This window comes from Lepisma saccharinum, chromosome 17 (assembly GCF_977018435.1).
Source record: "Lepisma saccharinum chromosome 17, izLepSacc3.1, whole genome shotgun sequence".
NCBI classification, from domain to species: Eukaryota; Metazoa; Arthropoda; class Insecta; order Zygentoma; family Lepismatidae; genus Lepisma; species Lepisma saccharinum.
Window position 1 is genome coordinate 47,476,448 of NC_139245.1, and position 16,407 is coordinate 47,492,854.

The window sequence follows — 16,407 nt, forward strand, 5'->3', positions numbered from 1 at the left end:
ATCATGCATGTTTTCTTCAAAATTCTATTTTTGATGAACAGAGGGCAAAAGCAACATAGTTTACTTACAACCTTGGTGACAATGAAGTTCGACCAGAAAGGAATACGTGATTAAATGCACAGAGGCATAGGCGGTGGAATGGGTGACCTGCAGAAGTGACGCATGTGTGTAAGAGGAGGCGTGTGAGCAGGCAAGAATCGTGATCCCAGCATGTTGCACCCAAGGTCACGTAAAGAACGAAAACGGGGAACAATACGCGTGACATTGAACTTCGACCAGGCACCAGACCCATACGGAAAATTCCAGATAGTGGCGCATTCGACGGAAGCATGACGTCACGGACACGATAAGGGAGTCTGCCGTATATAAGCGCGTGCTGTGCACCGAGGAACTGCATTGCATCATCACCATGGCCAGGGGCAAACCTATTGACAACACCGTGAGGAGAAGAGTGGTGGAGTTGCAACGGGATGGACTCAGTGAACGGGAAATAGGGCGCCAACTGAACTTACCCAAGTCAACCGTCCACTGCATCATCAAACATCACCAAAATACGGGTACTACAGAGCCAGGTAAGGCCCCCGGTCGAAAACGCCTGCTGAGCGTGCGTGACCTACGGATATTTAGGCGCTATATCCAGACCAACAATCATGTTTCTGTGGCCGAATTACGACTGTGGACTTTCACATTGAAGTGTCAACCAGAACCATTTGCCGTTACCTACAGCGATGCGGTTACCGAGTGTACAAGGCGAAACGTAAACCCTTCCTTTCCATGTTGAACAAAGGCAATCGACTACGGTGGGCACGAATGTACCGGGATGGACATTTCGGCAGTGGAACAGGGTTTTGTGGACGGACGAATCCATTTTCAATGTTGTGTACGGGAAAATACGGAAAACAGTCATTTGTCGGAAGGAGGAACAGAATGAAGCAAAATGTTATGCACGTCGGGTACAGAAACCTGCGTCAGTGATGGTATGGGGATGAATGACGGCATCTGGGGTTGGCCCACTACACGTCTGCGAGGGCATTGTGAATGCACACGCCTATACACGCATACTGGAGCGGCATCTTCCCACAGTGCGAAGGCACCTGTTCCACAGGCAGCGTCTCATCTTTCAACACGACAATGCCAGGCCTCATACAGCGTGGCTGACAAGAGAATGGTTAACTCGCCATCACGTGCGAACTCTGCCATGGCCACCATCGAGTCCCGACCTCTCGCCCAATGAGATTGTGTGGCGTGTTCTTAAGCGACGTGTGCAACAGAGAGGACCCATGACATTGGCTGCTCTTATCGCCTGCCTGCAGGAGGAATGGCACCGCATCGATGTGGAATATCTTGAACGACTCGTCCGCAGCATGCCCCGATGCATTGTCACAGTTATTCGCCGACGGGGCGGTGTCACACCATGGTAAACAGGATCCCCTCTAACAGTGGTCGAACTTCAATGTCACGTGTAGATGGACGAAAATGTTTTATTTTGTGTGGACACCATACATTGCTGCGTTGGAGCGGAAATTTATGTTTTCCTTTGTTCCATGTAGCCTGCTGAATAAAATATGTTCAGCATATGCATGTGTTTTCCTTCTTTCACAACACACTCCTATATTTGTGACTGGTCGAACTTCATTGTCACCAAGGTTGTACAAAATAATATTTAATTATAAGTCTTGCTTTCTAAGATTGCATTGCTGACCTTAATCTTTGATTATGTTCTGGGATTTGATGATTAATGTAGTGATTAGAGGGAAGCTTGAAAATATAAACAACTAAAGCCTGAGGGGCCACCCTGGTGGTGTAGTGGTAACATCATCGCCTTGTAATCAAGGGATCTTGTGTTTGATATCCAATGGAGTTCCATAGTGGTTCAGATCCAGTCCCGATTAGCCTATCTCTGCATAAAATAACATTTACAACAACTCAACAATTAAAGCATGATACTAATTGTCATAGAAGTTCCATGTCCATATAGCTCACTATAGTACATTGTATGAAAGAACTACATGGAACCTGTATTTTACATTTTTTAGGGGACCAAGAAGTAAATTTAAAAAAATATACAATGATTCTAAATCAACTAAGGTAAATAGTGCAGATTAAAGCTGCCAATATACTTACTGACTTTCTGATTTGACCATTCCGATATCGTAGTTGAGAGGCTCCCTCGATGGCACGTGGGCCTCCCACGATCTATCCTTTGGTGCAGGACTGCTTTCTGGAGTGTCTGGTGGAGTGTATGTGAGGCCTGGTGGGTACACCATCTTAGATGGATGTGTGTATGCACCACTGAGAGGTCGACGTCTGAACCAAGTTCGACAGGAAGCATTTCCGTACCAATCCCTGATAACAATAATTATTTATATAGTACACTAAGAAAAGGCAATAATAGAGTTATTCAAAACCTTGCTGTAATTTAATTCTAAAAAATATAGTAGGATTGATTGATTTAGGTTATTTTACTTCGCGTTTTGTGCCTCTTGGCTAATTTGTGAAGATGGGGATGAGTCATGAAATTGATGAATGGACATTCACAAACAACCAAGCCCGAGCAGGATTCGAACCTGGGACCCTTGGCGTTGCAAAATATAGTAGGAAACAGAGTAAATTGAATGATGGCAGACGTATGTTTAGATCAGAGACTAATGCTTGAAACAATCTTGTTCATTATTAAGATATTGCCATGCTCAGAATTCAAACACAATTAATATATTGCAGGTTCTATTGGTAAGTTTTGGAGCAGTTCATAAATGTCGAGAGCTACAATTATTCTCTTTCATGAACCCAGAAGCTCTAAATTTCCCACAACACATTTGTTCAATAGCCTCAGAGAACCCATTCATCGATCATTGACAAGAAAAGGTTTGAGATGTGCTTGGAAATAAATATTGTATGCTTTTAATCTCCTGCCATGCATTGGCATGTAAACGATGTGTCCACACAGAGCCTGCATGATTATAAACAGGCACGACATCATTGTCAGTTGCATGCCCATGAAATTGGTGTTTCCATTTCCCTGCTTGATGTGTACCCCTTGTGCCACTTGGCAGACATCATGGCGATATTCCCACTTGTGCACACCACTCCAGAACATTGTCACAACTATTGCATATTCTCAAGCAATGGAGGTACAAGGACATCTTTGATGTTGCGACTGTACATTGCTGCTGACATGGGAGGCTATCCTAGTTTGTGTGCTGGAGCCTATATGGCATGAGTGGGAATTTGCCACAATGTCTACTGCATGGTATGAGGATACACATCGATTGCTTGGGAGATAGGTTTGAAAATATTTGAGTTTCTCTTTCTGCAGGCATCAATTCCCTGGGCACGAAACCACCAACAGTTTGGTCACACCTGTTTACAATCATGGAGGGTATTTTTGGTGAACATATGGGCAAATACAAGGTGGCGTGGAGCCGACTGACACATTTCAAATTTGAATACTGCACTGGCACGATAGCTGCTTGGCGGAAAGGGGAATGGTAGAGGAGAGGATGCCATTTCATGCAGTCAGTTGCAATTGAGCGTTGATAAATGCAACAACATGTTACATGTGTTCATAGTTATTACGAAGTATGTGAAAGGAGTGGTAGTGTGTTCAATGTAGGTTGATACGGACATGTACCATCTCGGAATTCCATATTGGCTTGCTTGGGTGAAGAAATTTGAAGAAACGTATCATGACTAATAAAAACTAAAACAAGCTATTAATGAGGACCTATGTAGGTGTATGTACAGCAACTTTCAGACATGTTTGCAACAGCATTGATGTAAACGGAGGCCATCTGCCTGATGTAATTTTCCAAAAAAATAAGCTTGTAATCTGTAAGTAATAAATAGCATACTTGGACATATTTATAGATGGTTTTGCTTATTTTTCCCTGTTTCCACATATTATCTATGAGCATTTGAAATGTGTCAGTCGGCTCCACGTCACCCTGTATTACCAGCAATTAAGTGGTCAGAGCTACATACCTCCTGCCTTCATGTTGTTGCTGATCTTCACAGGCCTATGCTGACTCAGGATCACTTCTTAACCTACTGTTTCCTAGTGTAAAATAGTTATGTCAACCTCTCTATGTGCTCCTTCAGTTTGTGCACCTTTTGACACACAGTATATTCCTACCCTTTTATTTACATTAAAATTAAAAACAAGTTGAAATGATATCTTTGTCTTATATGATGTGTATGGTCAACATTTTTTAAAAAAAATGATAAATAAGATATAAAAAATTACCTCAATGTAGACAAATATTTCCTAAGTCTATCAGTACTGATGTTTGGTTGATCTGTAGGCATCTTGTCTGCTCTGTTAAGCCATGGATGCTTCAAGGCAAACTTCACATCCAGTCGCCCATCTGGCTGGTATATCAGAAGCTTCCTGATGAAGTCCTGGGCTTCGGAAGAAATGCTGGAGAAGGCCTCCTTATCGAAATCATATTTGCCTTCCTTTATCTTCGAGAGAGTCTCCCTATCGTTCTCCCCACGGAAGGGTGAAATGCCAGACAGGAGGAGGTAAGTGATGATGCCGATCGCCCACATGTCTGCTGGAAGTCCAACTCCATCCCCACTGGCTGTTTCTGGGGCTACGAATTCTGGCATTCCTGTACGGAAATTAAGAAAATGTGTCAGATTTCAAAAAATGAATCCGATATTCTGTAACTTACTTCTTCACCTGTTATTTTTACAAATCCTTAGGTAAAATTCATGCATTTTGAAAACTAGGTCCTACACCTTGGTCATGTTAATTGGTTTCCATATTAATTTTTTGATAATTTTTATGTTGCATTGACACACATCTCTTACTCACACGGTAATTTGAAATTAAGTATATATTTGTATTGATAAAAGTTCTATATCTGGTACCTCATTAATATAGTGGAACCTAGGTTACACATTTTCAGGGTACTAGAACTGAAGAACTTTTAACATGGGGAAATACAAAATATGAGAATGTAAAATTACGATTCCAATGTACGTTAACTATCACGTGATAACTAAAGAAAATAAATATTACTGTGAAAGAATGTGATGAAAATCATTAGGTTCTGGAAACATGAAAAAAGAAAAAGAGAGAGATGCAGGGGAAACAATGTAAACTAAATTAGTTCATTACTCAGTTTATAATTGCTGTCCATGTTGAAGAATTTAATAATTCAAATAGACCAGGCATGCACTTGTTTTCTTTCCATCTGTATAAGATATATGCTCGTAACATGAAATCTGTATTTTACTTTGTCAATGAAAAATACAGTTTTATCAGAAAAATAAGTGATCTATTATGTAATAATTAAGTCGTGGATCTTGTTTCATAGATATTTATGTTAAAACAAAAGTATTCAGGCAAAACACATACCACATTAAGAAAATATTAGTACACTTTTACACAACAGCTTTATTTAAATGAATGTATAATAATGCTTTTCAGTATAGAATTTTCTTCATATTTGGGGAATGAAATATGTGGTTGATAATGGGCAGATGCAATCGAGTTACTAACTTTTTCTTTGGCAAAGTGAAGCAGCAGGTGCATCACATTTGGCTCTTGGTACTGCAACAACGTACACTCAGTGCATGCAGAAGATAAACTGGCTACACTAGCACTCCGAGAAGTTCACAGGGAAACGACAGGAACCAAAAGCCAGCCCAGCAGTGAAGCAACGACTTCCCAAGTGGGTGGTGGCAGAGGCCACCGAAATTAATAGAACCTTTACAAGTAACTTTTGTGGAAAAAGTTCGTAACTCACTTATATATAATTGAATTTTGTTTTTAAGTATTGCCATTAAATCAATTGACTGGTTTATTCTTCATGTTGCATATTAGACGATTTGAAAACTTAGATTTTCTTAGAGAATGAAATGTAGAGGTAAGGAGTGGGGAGCTGAAATTGGAATTGCAAAAGAAAGTAGCTGTAAATATCGAAGGAACGTACCATAATCTAGTGCTGCAAGTTTTCCATATGCAACTCTTCTGGACAGTCCAAAGTCACATATCTTGATATCATCACCACCTGGATGAGAAAAGAGGATGTCTCCTGGCTGAAAAGATGAAAACAGGTATATAAGCATGATTCATATCATATAGCTTAGCCTGTTTATTTTGGAGACGAATTATCAGTGCACAAGCAGACTCACTAGGTAAAAACTATGCTATACAAAATGTGATTATCAGCAAATGCAAAGATTGTCAACGGAGTCGTTCAATGCAGCATGTTTTGCACATTCGTTTTGTGAAGAGTTTACAGAATAAAGTACAATTGGCATGCCAAAGAGGTGTTCGTGGGAGTCATACAACAGAGGCACCAGGATTATACATCTAGGGGTGCTGAGGGGGTGTGGAAAGAAATTTAGGGTGTGCGATTCTGAAAGTAAGGAAAACATGAAACACACATGCAACCTTTCAAAACTGGGGGAGCAAGGTGCCAAAACTTGGGGGGGGGGGAGGCAAGGACAGCTTACTATCCCTTGGTAGATAATGTTTAGCATGGTGCATGGCCAAAAATAGCAAAAAGCAAGGGGGGGGGGTTGGGAACTGCATCCCTAATCGTCGCCACTGATTAAAATAAATGGCTGACTGAAATTAAAATATATGTGTGAAATATATAACTTTAGATTGACATTCATTTTCCAGTAATGCTGCCCCCCCTTGCCCTCCCCCTGGATGTCCATGATAATATGTAAGTCTTATACTCCAAGAAAGTGGCCATACAGTGTAAACATTCTGATACATGTTGCAGTGTTATTGAACTATGTAGTGAAATACAAAATAAAATAATCCTGCCCTTAAAACCCCAATTTTTGAACCTTTTCAATGTAACCAATGGAGGTACAAAATACATAGTACATTGTACCTTCCGTCTGCCACAAGACAAAATGCTAAGAGCATAGAAACTGTGTCATCTTTAAAATCCACCACACTATCCCCAACAACGAACTTTAAAATTTATTCATGAACACTGGGCCTCTTCCTAACAGATTTTGAAAAAGCTTGAAATGGTACGTTTATTAGACATGTTTCGTGGAACAAATACATATAACGTATTAAGAACAAAACTACCCTTCATGTTACAACTCACATTAAATATTTTCCCGAGCATGATCTGGTGTACCTTAAAAGCAGCTGAAAATTTTGCTCCAGTTTAAGGAAGAACAAGTAGGTGGAAAATAAACCGTTTATCAACAATGCAAAACAGAAAAAACATAACTCACTTTAAGCTATAGGCAATTATCAAAAACCACGAACAGACCACTTGGAGAAACAAAAGAAGAAAAAAATCATAACATCAATGCTGACGAAAGAAAAAAAATGGCCGCTGGTCTTTACAGAGGCTGCCGCCAGTACAGAAAAGTATCGGCACCTCTTTCAGTGCTTGCCTGTTACATACAATAATAACGGTCTTACTTCAGTACCTATCATTCAACGCTCAATATGACGACATGACATAATATTACATATTAATGTTAGTGTTTTTAGTTGAACGTAGGGGGTGCGGAAAAAAATTAAGTGGCATGCAAGCAGCCCCTTGCACCCCCCTGGAGTCATACCCCACTCCTTTTTGGCCCAGTATTCATAAAAAATGAACATCAGGAAAATATGGCAAAATGAGGTCGGATAAATAATTTTAAAAAAGAGTATATGTAACCCCCCTCCTTTTACGCTACTGAGTACGACACTAATGTTTCAAATTCTGGGAAGGGCAAGAATGTGTCCTTGTGTTTGTCCTTTCATCTCTTTCTCTCATCATCATCATCATGATTAACCTATTCTTCACCCACTGAAAGAATGAAGTTACTGTAAACAAATGCACATGACATGCATTTGTATTCCTATTGGTTAATTCTTAACTGAGTTCACCCATTAGATATATATTAACCTTAAGTGGATAATTGATAAAGTAAGGCCCACAAGCCCACTACAGTAGCTTAGTTAAGTTGTATTGTATAAACTATATTCCTACGTTCAAGCTTCCTGCACAACATTTGCCATCAGAGTTAACCAATACCATTTCTTGCAAGTTATGCACATTTGCTTACATCAACTTCATTCTTTCAGTGGATGAAGAGTAGAGAGGTAGAAGAGTGCTGTAAATAACAAGAATAGAAAGAGAAATACATAAAATATTTGCATCAAGATAATCGTGTAATTTTAATGTGGCCATGTTGACATTCTACAAAGACCAGTATAGATCTTGCACAGATAATTCAACATATAAAGACAATACCCTATTTATTCAAGCAAAATTATAATTTATCAGTTGTAATTGTGCTCAATGTTTACTCCGCACTATGAGGACAATTAGGTATCCACTTGAAAAGAACTAGTAGATTCCAGACCAGACTAGAAAGACAAAAAACAGAGCATTGGTGCACTGACCATGAGTCACCCAATGAGAAGCAGCTTCACAGGCTGTTGTCCTCAAAAGACTCCTGCGGCATGGCACTCACAAGAGACAAGTTATAAATGCTTTTCAATTATGCCAACCTCCGTGGCAGAGTGGTTATCACAGCATGCTGAGATGCCAGGGATCCTGGGTTCGAATCCCAACCTGGGCATGGGTGTTCTTTGTGAGCATCCTTTCATCAATTTCATCATGCACTGACCACTTTTGCCACTCTACACATCAACATGGGCCGCAACTGACAATGCTCACTGCCTGATAGCACATGCACAGTGTTATCACCTCTTCCAGACAGTGTTGCCACTTTTAAATTTACAACCCACATATTGCCATTCGTGCTAACCCATTTGTTTGTACTAGGGACGGAGAGATTAATTGGCAGTACATCAGTTTATCAATAAATTTGCTGCTAATTTTAGCAATCAGATATTTCTCTATATCTGTAACTTAGGGCTTCATTTGTGAATATCAAAGTGTATTTCATGAACCCTGCCTTTGCAAAATAAATTTCTAACATTCTAAGGTACTTCTCTAAGGACAATTTCTTTGTGCATTAATTAAGATGGTGTCTCATATCAGTCAGTACTGGTGCATTTTATAAATGATAATGTATTAGTTGGGCTCCCTTGCAACCAAATGGTTAGCGCTCTCGCCTTTGATGTGAGATGTCCCGGGTTCGATTCCAGGTGAGTGTCCCCAAAATTTTGGCATTGACCCAGTGTCGTGAGGACAATTGGGAAGCTACTTGAAAATAAGAAGTAGCAGGCTCCAGTAAACAGTAAATATTCATATGAATCCACTGTAAAGACAAACATTATTTTTCATTCACAAGATACAAGCCGTATACTTACTGTAAGACCTAGATGACCTATATTCTGATCATGCATGTGTTCCAGGGCCCAAAGAACTTGTCTTATGTAGATGGCTATTTCAGATTCTGTCACATAAGTTTGCTTTGTAAGAACATCAAGCAGTTCTCCACCTCCAGCTCTAATGATTGAATTAAGGAATTGCAACAGGACGTAATAAAATACTAATAACAGAATGATCAATTTATGATGGGCATCCCAGAAACGTTGTAAAGTAGACACTGCAGGCAAGGGCTTACATTATGCACATGTTCGTGTACTATTCTCGTTCAGTTCCTATTAATTTTGAAATCACTGTTATCATATTATTTGGGAGTGTGCTGCACATTTCATATTTCAGTTAAAACCCTCACAAAGAAAACTATTCTCTTAAATAATATGGTCACAGTGATCATTCAAATAAATAGGAAATGATTGATGAAGTAAAGAAAACACAGACGTGTGGAGAAATACAACAAAATGAAGATTTGAGGAGTATATTGAAATTAAATCATAACCATTAGTCTATCAAAATAAAGTTATTCCCAATAATATCACTTTGTTGTAATGTGATGCATTTACAATGCACTCCAACATATAATCTGATATTTTACATACAGTGACTTGTAGCCAAGGTGGTATATAGAGGGGGATGAGGGAGAATTTACCTCTTTGGTTGCTATTTTTTGTTAAATTTTAGGAGGAAACTCTATGTATAATTTATATAAATATTCTGCTGGAATTTCCCCCTCGCTGAACATTTTTAAAATATCACACTGCCTGTATCTAAGCATCTTATCTTTAAAATTATATTTTGGCATTGCATGTGATAATATGCAGATAGAGTATGAGAGAGAGCAAGTGAGTGGGAGGGGGAGGGAGAGAGGGAGAGGGAGGGAGATGGAGAGAGAGGGGGAGTGAGAGAGTAAGAGAGAGAGAGAGAGAGAGAGAGAGAGAGAGAGAGAGAGAGAGAGAGAGAGAGAGAGAGAGAGAGAGACAGACGATGAGAGAGTTAAGCACAAAAAAATCACAAAATTTCTCAACATATATGCAACTCGAAATATAAGGATACAGCTCAGTGACCAAGACGAGAGATTTCCTTGTCTCGTAGGCATCATATAACCTCACAATCTTACGATGGTTGAGATGGTTCATGATCTCCAGTTCATTAAACATGAACGGCCTAAGTTCGTTCTTGCCATGCATTACCTTAGCTGCATAATTTCGACCTGGAAGAGAGAAAGAGATGGTAGATTTTAAAATGAAATAAATTTAATGAGATAACATTGTAAATTACCTAACATTGGGAAAATGAGCAGTAGATATAATTCTGATGATTGTGCATTAAATACCAAATAATGATACAAATTATATAAGCACCTGGTGATTTGGTCAGCACAAGAAAGTTTCAATAGTTCTTTATCATCAAAAGAAGATATTTGCACAATTTGTGTTGAATTGTGTTTAAAATTTTCATATTCATTTTTATTTCCAATGTTTTCATTGGCACAGAGATGTATTACTTAATATTTCTTAAAATAGTATGAAAGAAAACTATAACCATCAATTCGCATAATCTGACAAACTAAATAAATACAGAGAAACTAGTATTAACTTTTTCCACAAAACTGTTTTTTTTTTAGTTCTATTAATTTCAGTGGCCACTGCCACCATCCTCGTTGAAACTTGTTGAAAAAATAGAACTAAGAGAAAAAAGTTTCGTGGAAAAAGTGAGTACTAGTTTCCCTGTATTTATCTTGTGGATCTACCATCAATCTTTGTATTTATCTACTACTGCGTCTCTCATTTCCCAATTATTAAAACAAACTACACTGTGGAAATTGTGGAGAGACCAGAGGTTGGTATTGTAGCTCAGTGGTAGTGCATTAGCACAGAATACTGAGGACCCTGGTTTAAACCATGGTTGATCCACAATTTATACATAACTTTTCAGTAAGTTGGCATAAAACTAATAGTTTTTCTTGTATGTACGCATTGCTTGCATTATAGAATTATTTTCCTGTAGTTTACGGTTATTACAAGCATAAGAAAACAGTTTTTCTTTGTGACGTTTCAGGAGAACACACGCTCCTTTCATCAGACATCAATCTTTAGTCAAAATGAAAATAAATGTCTGATGAAAGGAGTGTGTGTTCTCCTGAAACGTCACAAAGAAAAACTGTTTTCTTATGCTTGTAATAACCGTAAACTACAGGAAAATAATGGCATAAAACTGTTAAGTAAATGTAAAGTTTCCTGTGCACTTAGCACCGTGCCATGAAGGCACATTTAGGGGATGTTGGGTGCCATTTGGGAGGGGATGTGATCAGCACCATGCTCCAGCTGCCTTCACCCTCCAAGGTTGCTCCCAGGTTCCCATTGATTTGAGGCTGGGTGAACCCCAGATCTGCTTTACGCGGGGACAAGGCCAGAAAAATTCCGACCATAGATCACCCACCCCGGGAGTCGAGCCCGGGTCCCCTGCTTGGCAGCTATAAAAGTCTTATTCTATCTTTATTTTTCCAACAATTTACAAACTACTGGTATGAGATTCATCAGGTGCACAGATCAAACTTCTATTTAGAAAGAAACTGCCCTTGCAAGTTGGAGCATTATTAATTTTTGTTGACATATGATTTTTAAATTTTCCTACCTGATAATCTTTCCACAGCATGGTAGGTCACACCTTGCGTTCCTCTTCCCAGCTCATCACCAATGTCGTAGAAGTCTTCGAACGGCTGCTTGCCCTTTGGTCTCACGTTGCTGCCTCTGCCGTACGTGCGGATGCAGTATTCTTGTTCATCCTCTTCTATGTGAATCATAACGGAACTGGAAATGGTGCCTGCAACATTCCTCGCACTGATGGAATACAACCCCTCGTCCTTAACAATAGCATCATTGATGATCAACACAGAAGTATCAGGGTCTAAGAACTGAATCTGTAAAGAAGACAGAATAATATGAACAAAAACTGTGTTGGACTTGTGTGTGCATTTTTGTGCATCACACAGTTTTCTGTATCTTTATGGAATTAGCAAAGATCATAGACTATTCTTCAAGTTTCACGAAAGTTTTTCTACTTTCTCTTATGAACCTTTGTATCTGCAATGCATTGACAAGTGTATTCTAAATATCATTGCCCATTTGAGCCTTAGTATTTTCGCAAATACTTTTTTATTTATGTACTAGCTGATTGCTCTGCGTTACTTAGGTATTTATTTATCCTAATCTTCTATTAGACAGGGAAATAACGAATTCTAACTATAGTGTAAAATGAACTTGGAGTTGAACGGCATTAGAAGTGTCACTATTCATCTTAGAGACTCTGAAAACTATGGATTCCACACTAATATTGGTCGTTTTCGATAATTTTTACATGTCACCTTCTTTTCACCCCAACCCTCTAGGAGTGCCAGGGGTGCCAGAGGTGTCTTGAAGTTGAACGGCATTGGGAGTGTCACTATTCATCTTAGAAACTTGAAAACTATGAGTTCCACACAAATATTGGTCGTTTTAGATTATTTTTACATGTCACCCCTTCCCATCCCCATCCCTAGGGGTGCCAGGGTTGTTTTACCCCCACAGTATTTCTTTCCAGATTGTAAGTTATATATGTACCAAGTTTGGTTGAAATCGCTCCAGGCGTTCGAGAGTTATGGTGGAACAAACACACACATACATCTATTTTAAAATATTGTAGAAAAGAAATAGATTATTCAAAATAACATGACTACAGACATCTTCATCAGCTATTGCTTGCTTGAGCATTTCAACGCCTACGCCAGGGGGTTCAGGGTTCGAATTCTGGCCTGGGCATGGGTGTTATTTGTGAGTAGTCCCTTCATCAATTTCATCATATCACATCATCACTCATTCTCATCTTCGTGATTAGCCAAGAGTGGCAGAACAGCAAAGTATGTGAAAGATGCCCTCGCACTTTCAATTTCTTTATGTGTGATAATGTAATCATATCCTTCCTTTATGTAAACACCCTATCATTTGGAACTATCTATGCTGAATGATGATGATGATGTCATATGGAGGATCACATCCAAATTGTCATCAGAATGCCTTCTAACTTCAACTACTGAATTGCACTTTGCTGCCCAACACAAAGAGCTTTTTACTCTTAGGAGTCGCCACCATCTTTGACACTAGTACTTTAACACTAGTACTGTCATGCAACACTGTGAGGCACTAACTTGTGCATGTAGAATTTCGAATTTCCATAACTGCTCTTTTATCACATGCACCTACAGTTGCGCACAGCCAGATATTCTTTTCTCTCCATGGTGTGTACTCCTACAGCAGAAATTGAACCAAGATCTCTTGATTACAAGTCAACTATGAGAGATCATTTTAAAACATGCACAGCACGAACTTTTGAACTGGAACACATTTTTTTATATACAGTACTCACAGAAACTGTTGCATATTTTGAAAACATGATACATATTCAGTGGCATGCCAAAGGGGTGGCTGGTGGGTGTTATAACCCCCAACCCCCTTTGTCCCAGTATTCTTAAAAAAAAAACATCAAATGCAGGAAAATATGGCAAAATGAGTGCTGACTACTAAAAAATGTATGCCTAACCCCCTCCTTTAAAAAATCCTGGGCACGCCACTGTGCATATTGTATGTATTTGTGACGACGATTCCGTGCTCCTGTCCTGCAGAACATTGCATGCCATGGCCAGCTTAATCACCAGACCTCAACTGTATCAAAAATGCATGAGCACTCCCTACGACAGCTATTGCCAATTGTTCAACACACCACAGATCCCTCCAACAGTTCTCTGAGACCATCACACAGGAATGGAATGGGAGTGTATTCCTCAGGATATGCTGGACAACCTGGTGCAAAGCATGCCGCATCATGGAGAGGTGCATACATGCTCAGGAAGGGCCCATGCATCAGCAATGGTCGTTGGGATTGCTGGCACCTATTATGCACCTCTGTTGTCTTGGTTCATTTTGTAACAGCGCTACTGCATACTTTTTACCTCTTGTTTCATGTAAAACACTTTGAATTTCCTTTCAAATAAAGGTTTTTGCTTCTGCCTAATTGCCTGGCATGTCCCATTTCCTTCAAGACCAATATTATAGTACATTCCATGCTGTAAACATCACATTATGCAACAATCTTTTTGAGCACTGTAAATGTACCAGAATGGTTCCCATTTTCCTAGAAGAAACCTAGAAGTGACCTAGTTCTAGCCTTTGCAGGAACTTTACAAGCTCTGATAAAATACACTTCAAATGTCTATTCAGTACAAACTTCAGTGTGATTAAGAGTTTTTCTCTGGATATCAACCAGACTTCCGAGCTTTCGAGAGCTAACGTCACTCTCGTCTTCAGGGATTGAAGTCAATAGCTCAGATGCCTATCTGGAAATCACCTGGTTGATGTCCCGAGAAAACATCTTCATCATTCGCTGCCAGGAAACCTTCAAAAATTATTTCAGTGTGATTACCTTTATCCTACTGGATGCCACAAGCGGCTGCCAATCTTTGTACCATTTAATCTCTGGATATGGAACTCCCGAGACACGAGCTTCAATGCGACCAGATTTCCTGTTCATGATAATAGTTTCCTCCGGCCTCTTGATGAATTCAGGATACTCTGCAATCTCCAGCCTCACTCTCTGCCTTGCTTCCCCGTGTTCATTAACAGCTATGGCTTCATACACGCCAACGTCACGGTCCAACATTCTGAAAGATCAATCACATTCGTAGCACTCATGTTTTTCCTAACAAACAAGATCATCGAGAACTTTGAATGATCACTTCAAAATGCCGTTAAAAAGATTGTAGTACAGTGGGATCCACAAGTATTGCTTCGCAAATTGTCTGGCTACTTTCATTAATTTCTTGCTTGTATCCTATTTGTTCTTAAGGAATGTTTTTTTTTACTTATGCTGATGGAAAGGTTGCCAGCAGCCTATTTGGCATTTTGTTCGAATTCTTGAAGCTCTCATTGCGTAAAATAAAGAGAGTTAACTTGGTGATGGACAATTTGCTTGGTAGTACTCACGGATCCCACTGTACTACAAGTTCAAGGTGAATGGTAAAACATGTTTATTCTTGCACAAGTGCGTATAACTAGGACATGCCAAGGTGATTAACTTTCTGAATGTGTAAAGCATGTTGTTATTATGAAGAACTTCATTGAAATGTACAGATGCTTTTCAGTGTTATATTAGAAAAGCATGAGTTATTATGATAGACACTATTTCAATTTATAATTGATGGTAAGGCTGAATAAAATGAGAAAAAATATGATTGTAAGTGAAAAGAGGGCCCATGTAACAAACTTAAAACCTCCAATTAAGCTTTAAAAAAGTACTTTTTTCTTTATGGTAAATTATGAAGTATAATATGCACAAGTAATGGTATAATTTGAAAGTCTTGACGTACCTGTTGATGAAAAGGGTTGCCTGTCCATTTCGAGTGTAACTGCAGTCATATCTGCCACCCATTTCAATAGGCTGGTCATTGAATGTGTAGCTCATCCTGGGTTTTGGATACCCATAGACAAACCAGAACATGTTGCAATTGTGGTTCTTCACACCATACTGCGTGTCATGCTCTTGCCTCAGGAATCTGTAAGGCAAATGAACATGATCGTAAAGTAGAACTCCACTTTGCTCACATGTTAAAAAATAAATGCAGTTACATTATCTTTAGAGGCACGCAATTCACTGAAAATTGATTAATTCTGCTGTAAATATTTGAGAAGCAAAAATGAACCCCTTTAGACAGGAATAAACTTAATATTCTGTGCATGGGCGTCCGCAGGATTTTTTCCAGGGAGGGGCAAGGAAGGTATTTTTTTCCAGGGGGGCCAACATGGCATATTTTCCCCAATAATAGTGTTCATCCTTCAAAAAACATTGCTTAAATTTGAATTTATCATGTTCGTGCAATAAGTAACACACATTATTGTGCCTGAAATTAAATTATATGTGTGAAATATGTAATTCGTACAATCCCCGATTCTTTTATATTAAGGGATCATAACATAATATTGGTTGACTTTCGTTTTCCAGCCACGGCCCCCCCTTGCCCCCCCTTCCGGACGCCCATGATTCTGTGCTATTAGAAGGGATATGTTTATTTTGTGTAGTAAGTGCAGTTTTTAAATCAAATTTGGAA

The 16,407-nt window shown here is 39.2% G+C and overlaps 1 protein-coding gene across 5 annotated transcripts in view; it reads right to left on the reverse strand.

Moving 5' to 3' along the window:
• Nucleotides 1-16,407, reverse strand: part of Obsc (Obscurin) — a 493,648-nt gene that overhangs the window by 25,582 nt on the left and 451,659 nt on the right. For all 5 annotated transcript variants that reach the window (XM_083139413.1, XM_083139410.1, XM_083139409.1 and 2 more), the window contains 8 exons: nucleotides 15,670-15,855; nucleotides 14,727-14,964; nucleotides 11,907-12,192; nucleotides 10,326-10,482; nucleotides 9,257-9,395; nucleotides 5,940-6,045; nucleotides 4,244-4,610; nucleotides 2,125-2,346 (listed from right to left, as the gene is read on the reverse strand). In XM_083139413.1, the coding sequence (XP_082995539.1) occupies nucleotides 2,125-2,346; nucleotides 4,244-4,610; nucleotides 5,940-6,045; nucleotides 9,257-9,395; nucleotides 10,326-10,482; nucleotides 11,907-12,192; nucleotides 14,727-14,964; nucleotides 15,670-15,855 (1,701 nt within the window). The remainder of the gene's footprint in view (nucleotides 1-2,124; nucleotides 2,347-4,243; nucleotides 4,611-5,939; nucleotides 6,046-9,256; nucleotides 9,396-10,325; nucleotides 10,483-11,906; nucleotides 12,193-14,726; nucleotides 14,965-15,669; nucleotides 15,856-16,407) is intronic.